This window comes from Miniopterus natalensis, chromosome 19, assembly GCF_054644295.1.
Source record: "Miniopterus natalensis isolate mMinNat1 chromosome 19, mMinNat1.hap1, whole genome shotgun sequence".
Taxonomy (NCBI): Eukaryota; Metazoa; Chordata; class Mammalia; order Chiroptera; family Miniopteridae; genus Miniopterus; species Miniopterus natalensis.
Window position 1 is genome coordinate 27,069,858 of NC_142099.1, and position 27,544 is coordinate 27,097,401.

Here is a 27,544-nt window from a genome sequence, read left to right on the forward strand (position 1 = left end):
GAACTGTGAATGCAAGTGCAGAACTCACAGTTTGAACCCATTCAAGTGAATTTTCTATATCTTGTGGTGGCAGTGACTACACAGGTGTATACATTTGTCAAAATTCATCGACTACTATATGCTTCTTAAAACTGCTGCATTTTATGGTATGTAAGTTATACCTAAATAAAGTTGATTTAAAAATAAAAGCAAGAGAGCCCAGAAATAAGCCCATGCATTTATAGTTAACTTATAACAAAGGAGCTAAGAATAACCAGTGAGAAAAGGACAGTCTCTTCAACCAATCGTGTTGTGAAAATTGGACAGCCACGTGCAAAAGAATGAAACTGGACCACAAAAATTAACTCAGAATGAATTAGAGACTTGAACGTAAGAACTGAAGCCATAAAACTCCTTGAAGAAAACATCGGTCGGAAGCCCCTTGATACAGGTCTTGGGGATGACTTTTTGACTCCGACACTAAATGCAAAAGCAACAAAAGCAAAAACTAAACGAGTCAGATGACGCCAAACTAAAACACCTCTGCACAGCAAAGAAAACCACCAACAAAATTAAAACACAATCTACTGAATGGGAGAAAATACTTGCAAATCATATATCTGATAATGGAGCTAATAATCAAAATATTATATAATATCCAAAAATGAACCCATACAACTCAATAGGGGGAAAAATCAGATTAAAAAATGGGCCAAGGATTGAACCCACAACGTAGGTATGTGCCTTGGCAGGGAATCGAACCCACAGCCTTTTGGTGTACAGGGTAATGCTACAACCAACTGAGCCACCTGGCCAGGGCATATATGGTAAATTTTCTAAAGAAGACGCGTTATGTAAAAATTTCCCAACAATTTTGCCAAAGATCCCTTTGTAGAAGGAACGTTTCACTCTCCCAAGAGTATTATTTCAAGGATTAAATTTAGGGAAGTTTGGAAAATGCTGACCTCCTGAAATGAGCACAGGCCTGAGAGTCAGGAGACCTGGCCTCCAGTTCTGATCCTACACAAGTAACTTGACTTCTCTGGGCCTCAGTGTCCCTTTCTCCAAAATGGGAGGCTTAGGCCAGAATCTGTCTTCCAAAATATTTTTGGATCTAACTTTTCACAGTTCTATGCTTCTGCAAAGTATACTAGATTGTCTTGCTCTAGACCTAAGGGTGAACTAGAGGATCTCCAAATTTGCAAATAATTCTTCAAAAATGTCCATATTTTCAGCTCCAAATCTCAAAAAAAAAACATTAATTTTTCCATGGCATGAAAATTTCCAGAAGTATTACAACTCAATTCTTGGCATATAAATATATCATTTTCCACTAGCTTTAAACACCACTGGCTCATCTGTGTAATGTTTCCAGATGCTTCTGCAATTAGCTCTGTTGTATTTAAATTCTGTCCACTAAATTGAATAAGATGTTCCCTCTTCTCTTCCAACAAAGCTGTCTAATGGCAAAAATAATGGAGTAACAAGGGACAACAGGAAAGCTGTGCTCTGCAGGCTGTCGGTTCGCACAAAAGCCTTAAGTGATTCGTTTCCCAGTGCTAAATCAAGGGATATATCAATATTGAAGAGATGTCGCATCTCACCAAATACATAAACATATTCAACACAACTCCAGTCAAATGTCAACCAATTTATTTACTTTGTAGAAATTGGCGAGATGTTTCTAAATTTTGTATGAAAAGTCAAGTGATCTTGGAGAATGAAGGTGGAGCACAAGAATTATATAATAGTCATGGGGATTTAAAGTACAGCATAGGGAATATAGTCAGTAATATTGTATTCGCTATGTAAGGTATCAAATGGGTAGTAGATTTATTGGGGTAATAACTCCGTAAGTAATATAAATGTCTCATTCCTGGGTCGTACACCTGAAACTAATATAATACTGTACGTCAACTATAATTGAAAAGTAAAAATTATTTTAAAAAGACAATACAATTTTGGCCCAAGACACAAGTACACCATTGGACATCTGATTTATGGCAAAGATTGCACTGTACATCAGTGGAGAAATGACAGCCTTTTCAATGAATGTTGCCAGATCAATTAGATATTCACACAGACCAAAAACAAAATCTCAATCTTTATCTCATCTCATGCACAAAATTAATGGAGTGTAGATCTAAATGGGAAAGGTAAAAAAGTGAAGCTTCTAGAAGATAATGTAGAGTGATACCTTAATAACCTTGGCATAAACAACATTTCTTAATGAGGAAACAGAAAACATTAAAAATGATGGAAAAGATTGGTAAACGGGACTCAACAAAAACGAGAAACTTCTGTTCATCAGAAAACATCATTAAAAGAGTAAAATATGGAAGCCACAGAGTGAGAGAACATATTTGCAATACACAGATTCAACGAAAGACTCTTACTCACAATATAGAAAGAACACTCATAAATCAAGAAGAAAAAAGCAATTGACTCAATTTTTTAAATGGCCAAAAAACTTCTAGAGACACTTAAACTTTATGCAAGGACACTTAAACTTTAGTCATCGGGAAAATGCAAATTAAAATCATGATGAAATACCATATACATACTCAAGCCAGAAGAGCTAAAATTAAGAAGATTGACAATTCCATGTTTTGGAGAGGATTCAGAACCACTGGAATCCTCCTGCATACAGGTTAGAGAATAAATCGGTGCCACTACCTTAGAAAATTGCTGATGTCTACTGAAACTGATCATACACATATCCTGAGACCCCACAATTCCATTCTTGGATTCATACCCAATAGAAGTGTATACTTATGTTCACGAAAAGACATGGACAAGACTTTTCAAAGAAGCACTATTTGTAATAGCCTCGATCTAAAAACAACCTAAAAAGTCCATCAACAGTTGAATAGATATATGAACTGTCATATATTCATATAAAAAAATGCTTATACAGTAACAAAAATGAGTAAACTATTGCTATACATAAAGACACTGATGAATCTTTCAAACATAACTTTGAAAGAAGCAAGGTGTGAAAGAAACATAGTCAGAGCTTCTATAATGTGATGCAACTGTTCCTAAAAAATCACCACACTATGTAAAATCATACCATTAAAACCATAGGGCTTGGCCCAGCTTGTGTGGCTCAGTGGTTGAGCATCAACCCATGAACCTAGAGGTCACCAGTTCGATTCCTGGTCAGAGCACTTGCCCGGGTTCCGGGCTCGATCCCCAGTAGGGGGCGTGCAGGAGGCAGCCGATAGATGTTTCTCTCCCATAGGTGTTTCTATCTCTCTATCCCTCCCCCTTCATCTCTCTCTAAAAAAAAACAAAAACACACACAACACAATAAAAACATATTAAAAAACAAAAACAGAATTAGAGGCATAACATCCAAAAACTTTGCCAGCCACACATTTTTTAAAAAGAGAGAAATCTAATAAGAGCGGTAGCATGTTCTTAGACATCTAAAATGGTTAAGAAATAAATACTAAAACAGTACTTTATGTTTACAAAGATCTGGTTTGCTTACGGAAGTGGGTGTCAGAGGGTTGCAGCTTGCAAGTGATTGTGAGGTGATGGCAGGAGGGTAACCTGAAATCGGATGGAGTGCTACAGCAGATCTGACAGCGACGTTGGAAGTGGTTGGGTTTCACTCCTGACACGCTGGATGAACTGAGGCAGCCGGTGGATGTTTGAGGTGTACGCAGGTGTGCGTATTGCGTATTCCTACTGGCCTCGGTGCAGCTGGGTATAGCTTTCTGCATTCACCTAGTGTTTTCTTGAGGGCAAAATTGCAAACAAGCAAACACTAAATTGCATTATGCTTAAATTGTTCCCTAATGTTTCAATCACGAAGGAAATTTGCATTTTCAAAACAAGCATTATAGCAGAACTGACAGAACCTTGTTATATTTAAATGAAGTTCAAACACAGGCAAAACTAATCTATGACATTAGATAGGAGGATGCTGGTTACCCTAGAGGGGGTTGTGACTAGAAGGGATGACACGGAGAAACTTCTAGAGTGCTGGGTAGTGGTTAAATAGGTATGTTCAGTCTGAAAATTCATCATGCTGCACACTTTACATCTGTGTACTGTAATTTATGTTTTATATATATATAACATAAAATAATACATATATAATAATATATATATTATTTTTTATTTGATCTTCACCTGAGGATGTTTTTTCCATTGCTTTTCAGAGACAGTGAAAGGGGGAGAGAGAGTGAGAGGGAGAAACATCGATGTGAGAGAGACACATCAACTGGTCGCCTCCTGCACACCGCACACGCCCCAACCAGAGCTGGGCATCCAGCCTGCAACCGAGGTACGTGCCCTTGACCGGAATCGAACCTGAGGCCCTTCAGCCCCTGGGGCTGATGCTCTAACTACTGAGCCAAACGGGGTAGGGCTAAATGTTATCTTTGAAAATAAAACCTACCTCTTTATGGAAGGCTTCCTGGGCTTTTACGATAAACACTGAGATTTTCCTGCCCAGCTAGATGGACATTCAGTTCCTCCCCAAAACACACACCAATCACTGATACTCATGTCATAAACATTTACGTAGCTCCTTCTGTGCAGTGTTCACTACTCACGCCTTAAACAATAACCAGGTAGGATTCCTAAATGATCAACTCCAGACAGATACTCAGCAGAAACCAAAGCATTTTCTCAGCAAAGCGATGTAGTGAAAATGGCACTAAAGAAGGAACCAGATGACATGATTTCAAGTCTCAGCCCTGCCACTTACCAAGTGGATGTGGCAAGTCATTTAACTAAGCTCTAACTTCCTCTCCCACTAAATAAGAATAATAATTCTGTTAGATCTATATTACAGAACTGTAGAGCCAATGACAGTGCTTTGAAAAATGTCGAAAAGAGAGATATGTATCAGATGCTTTTATAGTATTTCCTCTCTCATGTTCCACTGAAATCTAGTTGAAGCCCCATCTTTCCTGTTGGTATCCATCAGTGGTGTCTTGGACATCAAGATCACAAATAAAAAAGATGGCTGGAGTTAGCCTAAAGATTTTGTTGTTGTTGTTGTTTTAACACAGCCCCGCGTGTAATTAGGGGTCCACAAAGGCCTCTTATAATGGTGATGGAGGTGAGAGGTTTGGTACTCTGATGGGTTTATGTTTTCATGAGGAAAATGTGTGTCCACACAGCATCTTGGGGTATTTGCAGATCTGGAGGGATTTTTAAATGTCCTACCCTTCTTACTGGAGTCAGCACTCAGTTATCAGTGTTCAGAGAGGAGTTTTCATTACAGCCTACATCACCCCCACTCCACTCCCCAGGCTCCGGGCTTCCTCTTCCTAAGGCTCCTCCACCTTGTCTCCTAAAATTCCAGCTTGTTTTTACTATCAAATCAAGCAAACTGAAGATGGTGCACAAATCTGATATCTGCCCTGGCCGGTGAGGCTCAGTGGTTGGGTGGCGTCCCACCCACCAAGAGGTCATTGGTTCGATTCCTGATCAGGGCACATGCCCTGGCTGTGGGCTCGATCCCCAGTAGGGCGGTGCAGGAGGCAGTTTATGGATGTTTCTCTCATCAGTGTTTCTCTCTCTCCCTTCCTCTCTCTCTAAAATCAATGAAAACATATATATTTTTTTAAATCTGATATCTAACAACATGCCTCTAAACCCAGATGCTGATTATTTGGATATGTTATAGTCTGGATCTAAATCACTGGGCATGTGAAAGTTGCCTGGAGCTGTTAGGCTCTCTTCTCCCTCCAAAATGTCAAAGCCGGTTATGGGGTCCACCCACTGCACTCAGCGGGAGAGGTTCACACCCAGAATGATGCCAGCCACGGAGCAGCTCTTCCAGGGTTGAAGTGATGGGCTCCGGAAGGGCACTAGAAGGGAAACTGGAAGTTTCTCATATTGTTAACTGACGCTGGCATTAACAGATCAATTATTGTAGAGTCTCTCAAAGGCGATACAAGGCGCACTTCAATCAGAACCACTAGGAGTGTTCACTAAAATACAGATTCCTGGGCGCTACCCTAGAGCTACTGAGCCAGAGTCTCTTAGAGGTGAGGGCTTAGGATTATGCATTTTAAAATAAGCATTTCAGGTGATTTTAACGGGCAATAAAGTTAGGAAATAACTGTACGTGAAATTGGGCAGGAGAATAAGTGACATCAGACTGATTTATGATGACACAAGGGGAGCATATCCATTACGAAAGCTGTGTTAGACCAGGCCAACCTTGAAATCACTCGGCGGCGTGTTCACAGTGAGAAATGTAGCTACTAGGCATCAAACCTGCACTGAGCCACACACACAGGAGGCAGGAGAGAGTGTCATACATATTTAACATTAAGCTGCCACAGCAAATAAACAAAATCAGAGAATCCTCTACACACCATTCTGAAGAGTCATCAGTGAGACGTGGCCCAGGTCTTCAGCATGCCCCTGGCTATGAATCAAACTCCCGCTCTCCCCAAACCTGCGCATCCATCTGTTTCCTGGACAGATCGGTAAAGACCGCTTCCTCTGGAGAGCCTGAAAAAGCCACCTGACCGGGGCAATTGCGAAGGATGAGGCACAGCAGTGCCAAGTCAGCGTGATGAAAGGCGGAGGCTAGCATGGTCCTGGACCTTAGCAGATGACCAGGGAATGATTTCTAGATTTACAGAGTGAGGAAGGAAGGAGAAAATGGAATGGGATGAGATGGGAAGATGGGAGGAAGCATAAACTGATAGAGGAAAGGGCGGATGGATGGATGGATGGATGGATGGATGGATGGATGGATGGATGGATGGATGGATGGACGGAGGGACGGACAGGTGGACTGAGGAACAAAGAGAACCACCATGTCAGATCCCAAACTAATTTTTAACAGGTGTATTGAGACAGAATTAAAACACCACACAATTGCCCTAGCCAGTTTTGCTCAGCGGTTAGAGCATCAGCCCGCGGACTGAAAGGTCCCGGGTTCGATTCTGGCCAAGGGCACGTACATCAGTTGCAGGCTCGATGCCTGGCCCTGGTCAGCGCAGGCGCAGGAGGGGACCAATCAATGTGTCTCTCTCACATCGCTGTTTCTCTCTCTCTCTCTCTCTCTCCCCCCTCCCTCCCTCCCTTCACCCTCTCGGAAAAGCAATGGGAAAAGCATCCTCAGGTGAGGATTAAAAAAATAAATAAAAGAAAAAACACACCATAGAATTAACCCATGTAAAGTGTATAATTCAATGGCTTTTCATATATTTACAGAGTCCTGCCACCATCAAGACAATCCATTTTAAAACATTTTATCACTCCCCCAAAAGAAGCCCATGCTTAGTAGTCATTGCCCCCTAAACTCCCATCCCTTCCAGCCCTAAGCAACCACTAATATACTTTTTATCTCTATAGATTTGCCTATTCTGCACATTTCACAGAAGTGGAATCATATAGTATGTGGTCCTTTGTCACTGGCTTCTTTCACTTACACTAATGTTGTCAAGGTTCGCCTGCGTTATAGCATGTGTCAGTGCTTCATACTTTTTATTGCTGAATAATATTCCATTGTACAGATATACCACATCTTTATCGACTCACCAAGTGATGACATGTGGGCTGTTCCCATTTTTTTCACTATTATAAATAATGCTGCTATGAACATCTGTGTACCAGTCATTTACACCTCCGAGTGGGATTGCTAGGTCATGCGGTAACTCTACATTTAACTTTTTGGAGAACGGCCAGACTATATTCCAAAGTGTCTGTTTTCTATTTCTATGAGGGTTCAAATTTTCCACATCCTCACCAACACTTATTTTCCATTTTGAGCTTGTTCCTTATTATAGTAACATTAGCGTTTGTGAAATATCTCATTGCGGCTTTTATTTGCATTTTCCGGATGGCTAATAATGAATGTTGAATATCCTTTTCATGTGCTTATTGGTCATTTGTTTATCTTCTTTGGGTAAATGTCTATACAGATCCTTTGCCCATTTTCAGTTGAGTCATGTGTCATTTTATTATTGAATTGTAATAATTCTTTATACATTCTAGATAAAAATTCCTTATCAGATATATGGTTTGCAAAATTTTTCTAGTTACATTCCAATTACATTTCCACTTTCTGGATGATGTCCTTTGAATCATAAAAAAAATAATTTTGATTTTTTCCTTTCGTTGCTTGAGTTTTTGGTGTCACATACAAGAAACCATTGGCTAAACAAGGTCATAAAGATTTACCCCATCCGACTGATGTGGCTCAGTGGTTGAGCGTCGACCTATGAACCAGGAGGTCACAGTTTGACTCCCGGTCAGGGCACATGCCTGGGTTGCAGGCTCCATCCTCAGTAAGGGGCGTGCAGGAGGCAGCATATCAATAATACTCTATCATCATTGATGTTTCTCTCTCTCTCTCTTCCTCTCTCTGAAATTAATAAAAAATTTTAAAAAAGAATTACCCCTACATGTTAGGTCTTTGATGCATTTTAAGTTAATATTTGAGTCTGGTGTGAGGAGGTGTCAAACTTCAATTCTTTCGCATGTAGATATCTACGAAACTATTTCCGACAGAAGAAAAAGGGGCCGTGTGGGTGGAATAATGTTAATATAATAACATTACCAATAATAAGCTACCATTAGTAAGGGCTTACCATGTACCAGGGACTGTGCATTACCTTATTTAATTTCCATAGTCATTTATGAAGTAGGTATTTGTCTCAATTTATAGGGTTGAAACTGGATGTTAGATGGGTGAAGTACCTTGTCCATGGTCCCATCACTAATGGATGACTTCAGAGTCCTTTACCACCATTCTGCACATCACTGAAACACAGCTCTCAGAAATAAGGGAATTCCTCAAATACACCTGACTTCTCTTAGCTATCCAGTATGAATTCACTGATCAACAATTTACCTTGAGCCTCCTATTTCTACTTGAACCATTTTATCATTTCTTGGATGCTTCAAATGCTATGTTTCACTCAAAGAAAAATCAGCATTTCTTCAGAATCCAAGAAAGACTTCTGTTTTTGGCAATAGCAGGTAAGTGATTTTGGCCAATTCTCCCACTGGAAAAAAATTAAGTTACTAGATAAATATTTTAAATTTTTTCAAAAAGCTGGCAATGACACTAAGGAATTGCTAGGCCAAAATCTAAGAGGAAATGAGAACCAAGGGAGACAAAGGAAGTTCTCAACAATGTTTTTGTTATGAGAACACTTGTCTAGACTGTGCTACAATATTTGGGGTAAGATAATAGGAATAAAATCCCATAGCCTGCTAAAAGCAGCGAGTCTAACAGGTGACCCACAAAAGCACATTAAGCTGGGGCCCAGAAAGGAATCAAATCACCATCAGGGTAAGTGTGAGCCAGAAGTAAACGCAGACCCCCTCTTCCAGAGAAAAGGGAGAAGACAGTGAATCGCTCCCAGAGGATATAACATGGGCCAGTCCTAGGTATGTCAGTTATAAATGTGAATTTTGCCTGGAGGAAGGTACCTTCATACTAGCCCCCAGGAAAGCCCCAATATAATTACATAAGACAATGAGCAGCACATAGTCAAAGATGACCGAGTATAAAAGGAAAGAGGTGCTAAGGGTAAGACTCAGCATTAAAAAATCAGTAGGAAAAAAAAACAGATTTAAGATATTGAAAGTATCAAACATTAGACTGTAAAGCAACTACACTCACCATACTTAAGAAACAAAAGGCAAATCTAAAAATATCTTTAAAATATATATAAAGATCAAGAAACTACAAAACATGCCCCTTCCAGAGTGAATCTGGCCCTGGAAAAAAAGTACTAATTCAGGCAGGTTATTGAGCAAACTGCTTATCTCCACAAAGACCCCCTTTCATCTGGGCATTTTCCTTGGCATTTGCATATCCCCTCAGATGCCAGAGGCAGAGGTCAGGAAACAGAGGAGAAATCCGTAGTGACCGTTCTTTCTCCAGAATTCAGAAATCAGTCTACGTGAGCTACAAAAACCACAGTAGATCGACCTCAGGTTTCTCTGCCCCCGTCTCAGGTGCCAAAACCATGAACCAGTAAGGATTCTGCAGACCCAGGTGGCGCCCAGCCCGGCCCTGGGAGAACTCCGAAGGTGTCTTGCTCCACCCTCCTGGTCTTTGACTCTCCGCGGCCCTGTCATTCCTCATGTTCCCTCCTGACTGGCCTCCCCTCTGAATCAGCCTCCGCGTTACTCTGCAGGAATCTCTCAAAGATGAGAATCGTGTCGCTCTCCTGCAAAAGTCTTGCTGGGACCCACCCCTCCCCAGCCTGTTTGGGGACACGTCCACACTCCGTAGCGTGGCCTGTGCGGCCTCCGTCACCTAGTCTTCAAGCCGCCTCTGCGCGTCCCCCGTGCCCGCTCACATCACAGCTCGCACCCTCTGCGCTAGGATCCCGAGGTGCCTGCAGTCGCCTGAACACGCCACTTGATGCCCCCGCCTTGTGCACGCTGCGCCCACCCCCGAGCCTGCTGCTTCCTCATGCCCATGCCCACCTCTGATGTCGCCTCCTCCACGACGACTTTCTCACCCAGAAGACAAAGCCAGCCACTCATTTCTCTTTTTTCTCTTTTAGTAAACGTTTAATTTGGGAATGATTTCAGATTTACAGAAAAGTTGCAAAGATACTGCCGTGAGTTCCCATATAGTCTTCACCCAATTTCTCCTAACAGTACATTTGTCAAAACAAAGAAGCCAACACTGGGCCATTGCTATTAACTAGACTCTCTACTTTATTCTAATTTCACCAGTTTTTTCTGTCCTGGATTCCAATCTAGCATACCACATTGCATACTGTAGCTCTTGGTTCCCCCCCCCCCCCATTCGTTTCTTTTTCTCAAAGCCCTGTAGCAGGTTTTACCACGTTTGATATGGCTGCATTGCAAGCACCCACTATAATGACCAGCAGGAACACTGGGAGGCCTTCTCCTTCGAGCAACCCTGTCTGTAAAAAACGATCTGAGCCTCATCCAGACTCACCTGACCACTGTGCCTCTTTTTCCTGAGTCATACAGGTTGGGATGCTTCCCAGATTTCTTATTTCCCTACAGTGTACTTTGGCTTCTTTTAGTAAAGTCCTTGCCGATGGTAGCAATTTTTTACAGCAATGCAAAAGGTATGATCCAACCCTCCAGCAATTTTGTTGGGGCAGCCACGAAATGTAATGAGAAAAGTAACCACGAGGCAAGCTTCAAACATGAAAAAGTGAGTGATAGGTTGCAGTGGACACAAATCGAATGTTAAAACAGGACCAGAAACAATTTTGTGTTAAAACTTATCTGGTTTCTTCCAGTTTAGTCAAAAGGAACAGTGGCTTTCTAAGAAAGGGCCTGGCTCCCAAGACAAGCCTGTGTGGCCATCATTTGGTTATTTGTCATTTAAAAGTCAGCGAATAACAGCATCCATTATGTTGTCTGGCAATTTTTAGATTTTGAGTGATTGACAACCCTCAGAACGCAAATGATCCACTCTTGAATATTACAACGAGCGTGCTCACCAGGCAAACCAGAGACATCTTTCCAATGCTCTGCGGCACAGTGTTACATCCCTTGGCTGACCCCTCGGTTATCTGTCTTCTTCGTCCCCCAAAAGCCACAGGTGATAGCCACAGATAAATCCCTGTGGTACATACCCTTGGCCCCTGGAAGACTTCTAAGGAATGCAATCATCTTTTAAAACAAAATATTAGACTTCCCCTTTCATTTTACTAATAGCAGGTGAGTCTTTTCAGTTTTATTTCCCCAAGGTCACATGAAAATGCCACCAGAAAAATAAGAAAAGTCCTGAGACGTGCTTCCTAGAGACCTAAATAGGGCTAAAATTAGCAGCTGCCTCCTTCTCTGGGCAAGAGCTTGCAGCAGCTGGAGCGTGACAATCCCCAGAGGAGAGCAGAGGGGAGCAGAGAGGCGCTGCGGGCACGCTGCTGACCTGGCACCAGGGGACAGGCTTTCAGCCTCGGGCAAGCTGCATGCTGGGCAGCTCCCAAGAGGAGGACCAGCCCCGCCTGCCTTCTCAGGGAGCCTCAATCTGTCAGCCTGCCATGGGCACCACACACTTCCAGACCAGCTATTTCTGTCTGTTGCTTTCTGTACAATCAGTGTCATGAGCTGGAAGAAGACACTTGAGGAGAAGATGAATATTAAGGCCGGTGGGAGCTGGAAGTATAGCTTTGTTTTAAAATCCGCTAATTAGTGCACCTCTGGAGGTCACTGTGGGTTCCTGCTTCTGCTCGCCCATCTTCACTGACCATATCACAGCACTTCGAACTGGATCGCCCAAGAAATACAAGGCTCACCGGCAACTAGAAGGTTCGCCACCTTTACAGGGCCTTCGCCAGGCCTCTGGCTCAGAATGCCCTGCTCTGGATGACTACATTCACCTGGGACACTGTCGTGGTGGGCGAGTGACTGTTCCCACCTCATTTTACAGTGTTGGGATATCTGTCCTATGGTCCACGCCCAGACAGCAAAGTCCAGCTAAGGTGCCGACTTCAGCACTTGGAAAGGGGGCTGAACTGGACTCCTGCGTGAACCACTGGCCCATCTCAGTACTCTGTGCCACCACCCAGCCTTCCCACACCACACAGCCTGTGTGAGTTTCCTAAGCCCATCACAGCAAAGCTCTACAACAGACACTTAGTGTCTCAGTTCCAGAGGTGAGAAAGCTGGATCAGGGTGCCAGCAGGGCCGTGCTCCCTCCGAAGCCTCTACAGGAGGTTCCTCCCTTGCTACTACCAGCTTCTGGTGGCTCAGGCCTCTGTCACCTTCTCCCTGTGGCTTCATATCTTCCCTCTGTGCACATCTGTCTGTTTCCAGATTTCCTCGTTTTCATAAGGACACCTGTCATTTGGATTAGGGCACACCCTAATGACCTCATTTTAACTCCATTTCCTCTATATACAGACCCTATTTCCAAAGAAGGTCACATTTTGAGATGATGGGGTTAGATCATCCACGCATTTTGAGGGGACACAATTCAATCCGTAACACCCCCTCTGCCACAGGCTCTTAGGAGGTTCTCCTTGCAAAGAACACTGCACAGCAGTGGGTAAGGTGACCAGGGGGGCAGCTGGCAGGCTGCAGGAATCACAAATCAGTGCAGAGAAAAATGATCTGGACGAGGCTCCAATGCCTGCGGACACAAAGCTCTGGCCCCTGGAACAATCTTGTGTGGTACTAAACAGGTGCTCCCCAAACAGGATTGTTTGTTTCTGCCTTTATTTCAAGACAATGACCAGTTTTGCCCCGTGGTTTTTAATCTCATGTACTGAACATTCACCAAAATGCTTGCCGGCCTTAATTACAAAGAGGTGACCACAGTGCTGGATAAAATTCCTGAATAGTTCCCTGGACGCCACTCTCTGATCTTTACTACAAAGCAAAGAGCTACAACCGCCCAGCCCACGCTGAGGCTTCCACTTCATTTCCAGCACTGAGCAACGTGACGCACTGTAACCACAGCCTGCAGCCCTCCAACAGCCATCCTGAGACCATTTGGTTTCTCTGTAATTCGGCTAGCATGCCCCAGCAAAACGATCACCTTCCACTGCTTTCTTGGTCTGAGTAAGAGAAAACGCTGTGAGCAAGCTAATGCAATGTCTGAGTAAGCCTAAAAGCAGGAAATCCAACACCTTGGGTATTGATTTGCCTGGTGAGCAAGGGCCCTTCATCACCTGAGCAGGCTCAGAATAAAAACAATTGTAGGTGTACAGACTATCCAGCAGCAAATCCAGCCAGCAGCTGAGGGCTGGCCTACCAACCCCAGAACCTGGGAGGTCTGATTCCTGTCACCACCCAACCCCCTACCAGTTAGTACCAGAAACAGAACAATAAACCAGGTGCCTTAGACTTGGTCTCCAATTGTGACACTAGGAAAGTTTCCTGGTGAAAACTGATTGCTGGTGATGATTTAGGACTCACAGAGCAGAGAGGGCAGAGCAGTAGAATGTAAAGGATATGGGATTTAGAGTCAAAAAGCTTGAAATCTCACCTGATTTCACTGCTTACTAGCTAAACAATGTGTGTTCTTTTAAGCCGTTAAGTTTGGAGTAGTTTGTTACGCAGCAGGGGCTAGCTGACCCCTGCTGCGTAACCCCAACCACTGTCCAGTCCCGATTAATATTTCTTTTCTTTTGGGCTAGAGTAAATAAATGAGGTGGGACACAAAGGACAGAGTGAGCTTCTTTCCCCTATAGAGCATCAGTCTTCAAACTGTGCTATGCATTACCATGAGGGTTATAAAGGGACTTTCCAAAGTACATAAACGGCATGGATAACTTTAGAAGAATTGATGTCCAGGTCCTCAACTTCCATATGTACCTACATATCCTTCTCTAAAGGTTTATCTCATAAAATATCCTTTGTCCCACTTTATAAAGGAAAGTCAAGTCTCCCACCATCCTTATCTTACCTCAGGATGTAAAACCCTCAAGGAAATTGGCATAACACCTTGAGAAACTGCCTGATTATGTCTACAAAAGCTGCCTGTATGTATACCCTGTGGTGCAGCAGTCCCTCCCAGGTATATACCCAACAAAAATGCATGCATATCTTCACCACAGGACATATATATGACTGCTCATAGGGGCTAATAGCTGTTATGTTCACCAACAGGAGAATGGATAGATTGTGGCATGTTCACACAAGGGAGCACTTTACAGTAATAAGCAGGAAAAATCAATAACCATAATCATACATAGATGAATCTCTCAACATGAAATTGAGTGAAAGAAACTGGACAAAAAAAATACATACTATGCTATTCTATTTACACATATTATAAAACAAACAAGCTCCCCACAAAGAGCTATGCATTTAGGAGCCAGAATAATGGTTACTCTTAAGGGCAGGCGTAAGTGGTAGGGGTCATGAGAAGGGGCCTCTAGGTGTTCGTTATACATGTGTGTTCACTAAAAGAAAATTCTTATGATATATGTGCTTTTTGAGGCTATATTATATTTCAATAAAAATCTTTAAAACAGTCAGGGGGCAAAATAAAGGGACAATCAAATAACCATAAATTCCTAATGCATTCACAAGAGAAATGTATTTCCAATAAAATTTTACTTATTTTGTGTTACTAATCGGTTATCAAATGGCGTCATCTTTGTGTTATTTTGAGCTCTATGTTATTAATAATTGTAATGATAATTTGATCCAGGAGAAAAACTGGTTTCTAGCCTTATAGTGATCGAAAAGGAAACAAACAAACAAAAAACAGCGCTGCAGAGAAGTATGGGAGCTAATAAAGGAAAAAACTTCTAGACAAGACAAAATTCTGTGGGTTCAATGAAACAGAAATATGTGACTAAGGAAATATTACTATGAAAGAAGATCTTGCTCGTATATATTTTTGAAAGGGTAATGGTACATGTATATCAAATCACTGTTATTTGTAAATTACACATTTAAAGGTGTCAGTTTTACTTTCAAATGTCAATATTTTTAATATGGCAAAATTCAGATCTGTTATAATTATTTAAATTTAGAATAGAAGAATTTTGATGTCTACCTTAGAAAGCATAACAGGGTACATAATTTGTCAAAGTTACTTTGTTTGAGGCACAAAAGCAAAAAAAAAAAAAAAAAAAAAGTTATACAAAAAAAAAAAAAATGACTCAGTACAAAAAAATCTCACGAAATATCCTTCCCTTAAGAACCTGTCACAGTGGTATGTATCCCACCTACATTAGACAGAATGCTTTTAGTTACAAGTGACAGAAACCCAACCAAATTGGACTGTCAATGAGTGAAGGCTCTGAGATTTTTACCCTACTTGGAAGCAATAAATTAGCCTCAGCTTCATGGATGCTGGAAGAAGACATGAGACTTTTGGGTCAGAGACACGGGACTTCCTTACTCGCAGCAGTAACAGCAGCCAGAGCGTTTGTGCCAAATCCCACAATGCAATGTGAAAAGGGACAGGTGATGCCTGCACATGCGGTGGGTTATGTCGTGGGAGATAAACCCCAGGGAAATACAGGTATTTTATAATGGGCAATAAACCTGCCTGGGTTTTGCCTCCAGCAAGAGATATTTATTACACCGGACAGTAAACAAATACCTTTTATTTTGCAGCAAAACACTATCTCCAGCTTCCAAAGATGTTTCCTGTACAAATATTCTTGGAAAGACAGTGTGGAACAAAGGCAGTGAGAGTCTCTGCTTAAAAGACATACAGAAACACAAGAGAGCCCTGGAGAATTGTACACAGAATCTAGGAGCTTAAAACATATGGCAGTGGGTTGTCTCAAAATATTGTCTCAAAAAATATAGTGTCCAACGTGCAGCTCTGCTTCCCTTGGCGTCGGTGCCCCTCTCTACTTGGCTCTCCACGCTGGTGGCAAGAGGGCTGCCAGCAGCTCTGGCCCAATATGCTGATACCTCCGCAACAACAAAGGAAGGAGAAGTTCTCCTTCCTGGCAGTCCCCCCAAAAAACTCTGGAATTGCATCGCATGAGCAGACAGACCACACTGGTCGTGCTCACATGTTGACTCTGTATCTTGTATGTCAGGTGTGTCCCACCGGAACGACACAGATCCAGAGCTGGATAGGAGAGGTTTGTTCCCAAAGAATGGGAGCCCGTGCTGAGCGAGGAGAACTACAGCCTTCCGTTGTATTACTCCCTACCCTCGGGATAATGAATCCCACGTTTCTTCTGTGAAATTCAAGTATTATTCTTTTTACAGGCAGATTCTCATTTTAATAAGGCTGGTGGCCTATCCAAATTGCTTTTATAATCAAATCTCCTGAGAAAGAAGCTATTCAAGTGATGCCACAGAAGGGATGTTCTGTGAAATAGCAATTGTTACCTTACTGTGCTGTGATGGGCTCAGTAATGGCTCCTCCAAAGATGACCACATCCTAATCCCCAGACGGGACTCTGCAGATGTGATCACATTAAGGATCTTGAGATGGGGAAGCAACCAATGGATGTCTCTCTCTCTCACATCGATGTTTTTCTCTCTCTCTCTCCTTATCTCCCTCTCTTCCACTCTGTCTAAAACAAAACCAAAAAAAAATCAATGGAAAAAATACTCTCTGGTGGGGATTAACAACAACAAAAAACTTCCACTCACTATTCCTCTTGTCCCACACCTAGTGACTTGGACTGAAATACTGCTCTGGGTGACCACGTGGCACAGAGTGAAGAAGAAACTAAGGCTTCAGAAAGTCTTGAAATTCAGATTCCAAGGATGGCCATAAATGGACCGATGTGTAGCCATGAAAACTCCATGTACAGGTAGGGGCTTGGGAAGGTGGTGAGACAAGGCAGTCACAGAGGAAGGCCCCCAAGACGCCGACATCTGCCCTCTATCTTCTCTCATCAGAATGAAATTTTAATCCCAAGAATTTAAGCAGATGTGAGGGAATTTAACCAGATGTGAGGAACCGAGTTTCTATTTAACCACAGCCTTCCAGAACGAATGTACAGTGCAACACCCAGTTCAGCTTTAAATGAAACGCCTGTCCAGAGCCATCTGAGTCAAGAGGCGAATAAATGGCCTGGACAAGGCTAGAACCAGGGAGAAAATACACTTTCTTCTCTCTCAGCTAGAAATGAAATGATAAGCCAATAGTGGAGTGTAAAGGTTCTGACCCGCATAAGAGAATTATGAGTTCCTCTCTCACTGCGATGTGGAGGGGAAAGGACCCAGTTCTCGCCTTGACATGGGGCCACTCCGGGAGCTAAATGTTGAAACACAGTTTGCCAAATTAGATCAGGCAGCAGGAGGGAAAACAGAGTGTGTGTGTGTGTGTGTCTGTGTGTCTGTGTGTGTGTGTCTGTGTGTGTGTGTGATGAGAAGGCAGGCTGGAGAAGATCTGGTAGATCCACATTTCTACCAAGCTCCCATCCCTGCAAAACCCTAGCTGCAGAATCCAGTGCCCCACTTCCTGGGAAATGTGGTTCCCCTTTGTACAAAGCCCAGGCCTTCCGCTGATGGAAGTCTCTGGACTTTTCAGAAGGAGCACCACCCTCCACCCAGACAAACATAAAGCTCTCAGCCCCCTCAAGGCCAGATACATGTCCACTGTATACCCATCCCCACTGTCCGCTTTTCTCCGGCTGTCCCAGGGCTACAGAGCACCACCAGGAGGCTGAAGACACAGTGGTTTATGGAGACTGGTCCTGCAGATTTGGAGTATAACACAGCGATATTTTTGAGTTACAGAGCAGTCATCAGGTGCTTATCCAAGAATCAACTTACACTTCAATGCCAAGGATTTAAGGCAGACGTGAGAACGCTCCTTCCATCAACAAGTGCTTCTGAGAGCCAGAGTTATGTAAGAAGCAACTTGCATTTGCCTCTGCAGAGATGACACAGCAAGCTGGGGACCAAATCCCCAGCCATATCCTTCCCAGTCCCTGGCCCCAGCTAGGTTCCTTCTACACACACACATACACACACACAGGCGTTTTTATCTAAACATTCACATTCCTCAAGCTACTTGAAGTAAACTTCAATTGTGAAAGTTTGGGGATTTTTTTTGAAGGCAAAGATATAAATTATTTTTTCTCAGTTGCATTAATTGAACATTATGTCTCCAACCTCTGCCGCAGAGATAACACTCAATAAAAACGGTTTGTGTGTGGTGTGTACCAGAGGTCCGCGTTTCCACCTCATGGCTGGCACTGTCCACTCTTCTGGACAGCAGGGCTGTGTGCACAGCAGAAAGGGAAGGCTCTGGTTTTACAGCTTCATATCACCAGCCCCCCTGAGACCAGGAGAGGTTTTTACATAAGCTACTAAAATAACCTTTCAGCCTAAAGCAAACAAATCCATGTCTAGATTCAGTGAACTGGAGGCGAGAGAGAGAGACTGACCTTAAGACAACTCCTCCAGGAGAATCATGAGACCCTTCCAGGGACATCAGCGATGCTGGGGAAAGACTCACTGAGAATTAGTGAGGCTGTGTCTTCCATCTCCTCATTAAGCCCTGTCCTCCAGACACCTGTCTGTCCCCTTCCTGCTCCTCCAGGACCCAGAGGTGAAATCCGTGAGAGGAACACAGTGCCACCAGCTCCTCCCTGTCACTGCGGCAGGTCTGGTCCATCAAGGCGCAGAGGGACAATGGTGGTTACCCCCAAGGAAGGGTCGCTTTCCCATTAAACCTGGAAATCTAGACACTGAGCTTAACTGCTCTCCATCCCTGCAGATAGGCTCACTTCATCACACTTTCCTCAGTATGTAGAGGTGGGTCTTAGAACAACAGGTCCTGCTCAGGTGGCTAAGGGACAAGACCAGAGGCAACCAGCATGCCAGACTCCTCGCTCATTCATCAGCAGTGACATGTTCAGGTCAACAGTCCCTTATCTGAAACCTTTGGGCCAGAGGACTTTCAGAATTCAGATTTGTTATTTTTTTAAATTTTAGAAAGCTAATAAAATGCCCCAGCAGAGTCTGAGGAAGCATCCGATGAAATCATTAATACATTTTTGTGTCAAAACATGAATATTCATACTAATCTTCTAGTTATGAATAAAAATTCCAGAGTTCTCAAGTGGGGGAATTTGGCACCATCTGGTTTACTTTCCTCCAGGAGCCATAAAAACCCGATCCCTGGGGGGACAAAGACAAGGGCCAGACAGGCGGGGCAACTGCCAAGACCCCAGTAGACATTCCCTGACTCGGGAGGCCGTGGGGCAGACCAGCTGAGACAGGGCCGGGCTGATCCGGAGAATCTCCGACACAGAGGATGCCTTCTAAGTTTGAGCCTCCCCGGCCCAAGAACCCAGAGGGAAATATTCCACAGAGCTTTCTGTATTCCGGGAATCAGTCCCCGGGACTCGGGCACCTGGCTCCAAGGAGGACACGGCACACACCCAGCCACAGGCCACGGCAGTGCGGGCCGCAGCCAGAGTTCTCAGAGCCCGACCTTGTGTGACCTCAGCTGGCCGCATGGGGTGCAGGGCTAACCACACCTGGCTCTTTCGGGCCTTGAGACGCACGAAGGGCATTACGCAGCTGCTGTCTTCCTCTCTGCCCCTTGAAATGCCAGCACCCCCGGGGGCCACCTCCCACTCCCACCTGCTCTCTTCTCCCTCTGCGCTCCCAGACTAGCTGTGTCCACTCGCATGGCCTTGCCTGCCACCTTCACTCCAGCTTACATTTCAGGCACCTCCCCTGGCTGCCTCATGTACCCCTCGCGCTGAGTCACGGCCTACTAATGCCTGTGTCCTTTCCCCGCATCGCCCTGCCGTGCACCTAGGTTACATGTGACGGGTTCTGGCCAGAGGGACGTGAGTAGAAATGCCACGCGTCCCTTCGGCGGGGGTGTTCAGCACCGATGCGCCCGCCCCACCTCGCCTCCCCTCCGAGATGCCAGGACAGGGTGGCGAAGAACCAAAACAGAAACCTTCTAGGTTCCGGAGTCGCCACTTAGAAACAGCCGCTGCTTGTGCACTGAACTATGAGAAGAAGAAACTTACGTGGGGGGAAATTACTGAGAGTTGGGGATGACCCGACACAGCAGCGAGTGTTAAATGCCCCCATCCGCCTGCCTTCGCCATCCGGCAAGTTCCTGCTCGCTGTGCTCAAGGCTCCGATTCAAATGCCGCCTGCTCTGCGCAGTCCAGCTTCCACGGGAAGGGCGGTCGCTCAGTCCCGCGACCTCTGGCAGTTTACCCCCGCGTCTGGCAAGCAATTACCTGAATCTACGGACACATTTCAGTTTGCGAGTTGAGGCCCCACATCTGGGTGCTGCCGCTTCCAGCCCTGTACCCTCAGTGCCCTGCAAGTTGCAGACACTCAATACGTTTGACTTGCTGAAGGGAAAATCGGAGCCTTGTTGCTCAGGTGACCGGCAAACCACAAGTCAGCATTTTCCCCCGGGCCTTCCATTCTCAGCATGTGCTAGGTACTGTGGTTGGCAGGAGGCAAGGTAAGTAAAACACTGTCACCCCCTCTAGGAGTATTTTTTTTGTTAATCCTCACTTGAGAATATTTTTTCCATTGATTTGTAGAGAGAGTGCAAGGGAGGGAAAGAAGAAGGGAGGAGAGAGAGAGAAATACCAATGTGAGAGAGACATATCAACTGGTTGCCTCCCCCATATGCCCCAACTGGGCCAGGGCTGGTACCTGCAACCCAGGTAAGTGCCCTTGACTGGGAACTGAACCCTCGACCCTTCGGTGCACTGGCTGATGCTCTAACCACTGAGCCACGACGGGCAGGGCTCTAGGACTATTTTTTTATCTTTAGATCCTCTGTACCCCATTATCTCCCATCTTTATTAAAGGATAGCCTCCACTTAGAATTACCTGGTCTTTTCAGGAATTATCAGCCAAGCCACTTCTCAGAAAGCAAGATCAAAGAGGGTATTGTAGTGAGGAGATGAAAGCCGAACAGGGCTCTCTCTTGGCCCCTGAGAGCCTGCCTCAGCCAAGCCTGCCACCGTGTGGAGATGACAGCCTCGCCGTGCAGACACGTCATCACTGCTTGGCAAAGCTTCCCACACCAAAGGCACAAAACCCTGTCACTGGTCAGGGAAACAGAACACAGGGAACCAGCTAGAGTAACGTGTACTGGAAGTACTTCCCTTTCTCCCGATTCTCTTAAGGATGTGATGCAACCCTTAGTTTCAGCCCCAGGGAAATGGTGACCTTAAATAAATGATGACAATATTAATGCAGTGTTTGCACAATAATTCCCACAAACTAACATTTTACCTGCTGCAAGTGTGGCTTTGCTGTGGACACTGAGATGAGCCACTTAATGTACATTAACCATGAGACTGGCTGGCAGTGTTGGCATCCCAGTGTTCAGACAAAAATGTCCCCATCAAAGAGCTGTGGCAAACCCTAGTGCCATACCCACAGCGCAGGAGAGCACAGTGGGGCTTCTAGGACTTTCAGAGCAGTGAATAGAACAAGGTTAGACTCTGCAGTAATGCTGGGATCTATAGACAATCAGTAAGATTAGAAAACATGAAAAAATTGGAGGCTTAACATAGCAGAATGGAATGGTAGAGCTTGGGAACATTGGGACAGTACATTTTTACTTTTTATTTTATTATTTATTTTTTATTGTTGTGAGTATTACAAATGTCCCCCATTTCCCCCCCTTTACCCCCATCCAACCATCTCCCAAGTACCACATGATCTCACTCATATGTGGAATCTAAGGAACACAAGAGACTGACGAACAAGACAGGACCACAGACATGGAAGCATGGAACAGACGGACAGGTCTCAGAGGGAAGGTGGGAAGGGCAGGGGGGAGAGATTAACCAAAGAACTTATAAGCATATATGCACAGCCCATGGACACAGACAATGGGGCGGGAGATGGGACAGTATATTTTGATGTTAAGTGTCACATGTCGTAGATAAGAGGTACATCAAGTCACAGGGGACTGTTCTTGGCTGGTATTTTTGTAGGTCACATACCATGAATAGAACAGTGAATGTCCCCCCATCCAAGATACCAAGTACATATGTGGAAAACAATAAATTAAGTGAAAATAGCATTGCCCGGCAGCTTACCTTGAACGAAGATCCTAAACCAGTAGATTTTCCCAACTTGGTTGCCCCCAAGAAACACGAGGTTGGACAGGATCAGCATGGAGGTAGAACAGGAAGCGAAGGCAGCGTGGAACCGGCGGCGAGCCCGTGGGGAGAGGAACTGGACCTGGGGGGAGGCAAGAGCACCTCATCGCAAGGGTGGAAACATAAGACTGAGACGTCACCAGCCCAGGGCGCCTCCCCCAGACCCTGAGCTGTTATTCAAATTAAAACCGTCACTTAAACAGGTCTCAACACTTCTGCTCCTGCAACACGCTCATTCTGGTCTAAGGAAAGAAGTGCGGCGCCCCCCACGTTGTCGCTCCCTACGACCAAAATGGGCTTCCCTCGGACGCGTGGAACAAGTTCTGACGCTGGATGAGATGGGGCTGGCATGTCCCCATGCATTTTCTGCATGTAAATCTACAGGTACAAGAGCTGTTCAAACTGTTCTCCATGACAAGCACAGCTCCACGTGACTGAGGTCAAGATCGGGGCGGTCTTCGGGGCCAGCGTACTTGACCCTGGGAAGCCACCTCGTAACCCTGACCCACTATTAGGGGGAGTCCCACTAAGAGGGCGCAGGAGATCGGTACAACCTGACTCCATTCCTGGAGTCAGAGCTCAAGGCACAGGTCCCACCAGTAGCGAGCTTGCAGCAGCGACAGAAAACGGCGGCTCCTCACAGCGCCTGAAACGCTCGGGGGCTGGAGAGAGGTTCCCCTCACTGATGATAAAGGGTTCTGCGCAGCCATCCGAGGTCTTCGCCGCACTTTTCCCTCCCCTTTTAATACCTTCTTGAGGATTTCGCCAAGTCAGCGAAGCCTTTACTTCTCGGCACTGACCGACCGTTCTGGTGGCCCTCTGGCGTGAGGTCACAGTGCTGGGGCTGGAGGGTGTGAGCCACCGTGAGCACATCGCAGGGACTGTGCTTTGGGACTGTGTATTCAGAAGGAGAACCAGGTATAGTGCGACAGCCGGGCACACGGAGCCCCTGGGGTTCTGACAAACACCCCAGCCTAACCCAAAGACACAGAAAAGAGAGGAAGCAAAGGGTCTGGAGACACTTCTGAAAGCTGCACGTCTCTGGGGTGGTCGCCTGCATCTAGTTCCAGCTGTGCTCCAGGTACACCTAGAATTCTGAATTAGCCGGATTCCTGGAGGGCAAACAGGTCTGAGCTGGAGGGCGGGCGACTCTCCAGCAGGAGGCTTACTGGCTTCTGGGGACCCTGCTGTGGATCACCGGTGGCTATTGTGTCAGCCTCGGTCAGGATCCTCTGAAAGTCCAGAGAAATGAATTCCCAACACCTCCCCTCTTCTCTCCTGCCAGTCCCAGCACCTGTTCTGCACGCTCAGCTATAGCTGCTACCATATACCTCCCCATCCATGGCTGTCTCCTCCTGTGTCACCTGGGAGCATGGCTTTACTGCCACCGCAGGTGAGAGCGGGGCCTTCTCATGCGTGAGCTGAGCAGTGGGCACTGACTGAGCTGTCTGCTCTCCAGCGATGCTGATATGTCCCTGGTTAGAGGCCGCCACACAAGATGACCTCTGGTCTCTTTCCCTGCTCTAAGAAGCCACAGGCATGCACAGGCGATGCTGTCAAACAAGACCAGATGAGAGATAATTACACAGTATAAAACCTGGTAATGAAAGAAATGGGGACGAAGCAGGCTTGTAACTCTGAGCTCTTCACCTCTGAGGATCAGGAGACATGGATCTGCCAGTTTCTGCATTTTAGAGCAGAGGAAGGTACTTTCTGGGTATTACTGACTCAATTAGCAATAACTGGGGAGGCAGGATGAGAGGAGGCAGGGAGACAGCGGGGGGGAAAAATCCAGAATAATAAACCAAGAAAACATGAATTGTCTTAATTGGCATAACTGTGTCCAAATAATTCTCTCCAGGTAGCAGGACATTCTAACACATTTGATTTCTAAGGGACCAGTGAGTCAGATACTCTGCCGCTTCTGTTTCAACCCCATTAGTGTCCCCATCCCTATTTCCTGTTTGGGGAAGTCCAAGGCCCCGTGTGATCTCTCTCTCATTAATGTCGATTACGGAGAGCGGACACAGCTTGGTTAAGCTCAGAGTGGTTCTCCTTTCATGGGAAATTATTACAATTATTAAATAATCAATAGAGGGGTACTGAAAGAAACGCTCTTTGCATTGGGTTGCTAAGCAGGGCTGTGGTGCTGGGTTACCTGGTACCGGGCAAAGGCAGGTTCTGTAGGAGGCAGAGCTGAGGGGCAAGGGTGGTGCAAGGCAGGAAGCGAAGAAGAGGGGTTGCTGGAGGCGCAGGGCTCCTCTCCAGCACCCCAGGCCTGGTTCCTATGGATCTTCCCTTAATTCTCTGAGTACCCCAGTATCTCTCTCAACTCCATGAGTCAATAAATTCCTACTTCTGCTCAGAGAAAAAAATAGTCAAAATAATAGAAAATATGAAGGAGCCTCTAGTCTCAGAAACAAGAGAGAAGACATCTAAAATCTGAAACAATTGACTACAATTTTTAGAGAGTTAATTTTTTTAAAAATAAGCAAGAATGTTAAAGGCACAGGCTGATGGAATCAATAAGCTAGAAAGACTTAAAGGAGAAATCAAGATGCTCATAGGCAGTTCTTAATTATCCCCCAGGGGAGAGTGGGAGGGAGACAAAATAGATGATGAAAACAAAAATCCAAAAACCTAATTTTAACTAATAGCCCTATCCTCTGAACTGAAAAAATTAGCCTTTCCAATGAGCAGCGCGCTCACAGAGCATCGCTTCCCTTCGCTGTGAGCCAGTGCAAGAGCAGAAGGATGGACTGACCACAAGGAAGGAGGGAGGGCCTGTCTGGGGAGTCCACAGGAGGGTGATAATTAGCAGCCAAGGGGACTTAAAGTCTAGGCTGCAACCATCTCTTCTCTCCAGATTTCCTGGAACACAGTAGAAGGGAACCGTTTTGACACTGGGGATCTCTTCAGCTCTGTCTTGGGAACCATCTGGCCTCGGATGCATTGCCCACGGACAAACGGTGTGGGGAAGGCCTGGGGAGGGGGTGGGAGCAGGGTGGGGGGCTAAAGGGGGGGATCATCTGTAATACTTTCAACAATAAAAATTAAACCTATTAAAAAAACAACTTTAGAGCAGCGATTTTCAACCTTTGTCATCTCATGGCACACACCAACTACCAAAATTCTGTGGCACACCAAAAGATCTATTTTTTTGCCCATCTGACCAAAAAAATAGGTATAATTTTGCTTGATTTACAAAAATAATAATAATAATAGTAATCACCTACCCTTTTTGTTCCAAAGTGATTTTTTTATTTTTTTTAATCAGGTGTCTGTACACGTATATAAGGATTTCTGGTACCAAGAATGAACCAATCAGACGCAACCTTATTACGCGATGTGACCAACAAGAGGCAACCCTATTATGCGACCTATTTATTTATGGTTAAAGACAGGGCACCCCACACCCCTGAAACCAAGGAACGAAGAAGAATGGGAGGTAGGGAAGGTCAGAGAGCATCAGTATGCCCGGGCAGGGTGACCAGTTCTCCGGCATGGACGACAGATTGGGGCAGTTTCTCTCCATGTTAATGTCGCTATAACCCCCTCTCCAGGCCCAAGGGAAGGTGCTGACTGGGCTTCAGGCCTGGGTACAGCAAGGCCCTCAGAACATCCAGAAATGCAGGAGCCAACCTCTAATTCTGCAGTGCAAGCATGCTGCCTGGGTCAGAAGAGATAAGAGCTGGGGAGTGGGAATGTTTGATCAATAGTTTAGCAATGAATTTAAGCTTCCCTCCAAGACATGGATTCCAAAAGTGAGCCATGTAACCCAAACAAAGTAGACCTTAGGGCTGAACTAAACTTCTGTCAAACCAGTTTGAATTCCCTGCTGCGAGGTGTCCGTGGCTCGTGTGTTTATTCACATCTCCATGGCAACTCTTCTATCTTTTCCAGTCAACATCCTGTCCCTGGAAATCACAGGACTGGATGGGGCCAAGGAGCTGGGCCTGGGGGTGTGATCTGCAGCATCTGGGTCAGAAGCGATGCTCGGCACAGCCCGGGGTGGGAGGCAGATGCTGCTATGGGGCTGCTGGCTGCTGAGCTCGGTGGGCGCCACACTTTCCACGGAGGGGCTGCACGTGGGGCCGAGCTGGGAGGAGGGGCCGGGCTGAGCATCTGGGGGAGCAGATGGGCCGGAGAAATGGCTGCTGGAGATGGTGACAAAGGCTTGGCAAGTGGGTCCTGATGCTGTTTATTTTTAAGTGGGGGAGAAGCTAAAAACAGAAACTGGGTGGGTTTGAGCAGCTGGACAGTTCTTCCAAATAATCACTGAAGTTTTTCATTTTCTAATAAAAATGCTAACCAGAGGGTAAGAGATGAAGAGCGAGGAAATGGCAAGCGGGGGAGACTGGTGGGGAGATACCTCGCAGGCCATAAAGATGAAATCAAAGACAGAAAATGAACAATTCTAGCTCTCAAGGGCGGCCAGAGGGAGGCCCTCAGGTCAAGAGGACTCAAACTCTGGAAGTCACTCCAGGGCCCCCGTCCCATCTCTGGGCCAATCTGCCAGGCCACTGATGCCCTTGACCCCTTTCTCAAGGCACTTTGTCATTTCCCTTTAGAAGTGTCTGTTTCACCAGTTACCCATCTCTCCCATGTTCCTACCAATCTGGTAAACCCCTGAGGGATGGGACGGCTTCTTCTTTCCTCTGCATCACCAAGACCGACGCACGCTCCATGTGTGCTCAATTATTACCTAACACCTGCCTCCCTCCTTGCCCTGAATAAGTGACACAGTCTCCTGGCTTCCTTCATGTTTCATCTCACCCTACATCCAAGCCAAGTGAACACATGAAGGCGCTCAGAGTACAATGCTTCCTTCCTTGTTCTAAGTATACGGGGCTTTGAAAAAAATATCTGGCCAATGAAGTTCAAGTTTCCAGTCTCTGGTTGCTACTGAGATCTAAGCAATGCGTGCTCCTGAGAGAGACTCTGGATGAAGGCAAAGCCAGTTTTACTTAAATGGACAAGTCACCTGCTCTGTAGCACAGATGCCCAGCTTGTTAAAAACAGCAGAGGCCGTACCGTGGGCAGGGAGCCCACAGTCAGGACCGAAGACGGAGAGACGCGATGGT

General features: G+C 45.3%; 1 protein-coding gene across 7 annotated transcripts in view; it reads right to left on the reverse strand.

Moving 5' to 3' along the window:
- Positions 1 to 27,544, reverse strand: part of HHAT (hedgehog acyltransferase) — a 176,742-nt gene that overhangs the window by 21,185 nt on the left and 128,013 nt on the right. For 6 of the 7 annotated variants that reach the window (XM_087827881.1, XM_087827882.1, XM_087827877.1 and 3 more), the window contains one exon: positions 22,398 to 22,542. The exons of the other annotated variant lie outside the window; for it this stretch is intronic. In XM_087827881.1, coding sequence (XP_087684007.1) covers positions 22,398 to 22,542 — 145 coding nt within the window. The remainder of the gene's footprint in view (positions 1 to 22,397; positions 22,543 to 27,544) is intronic. 7 annotated transcript variants of the gene reach the window in all.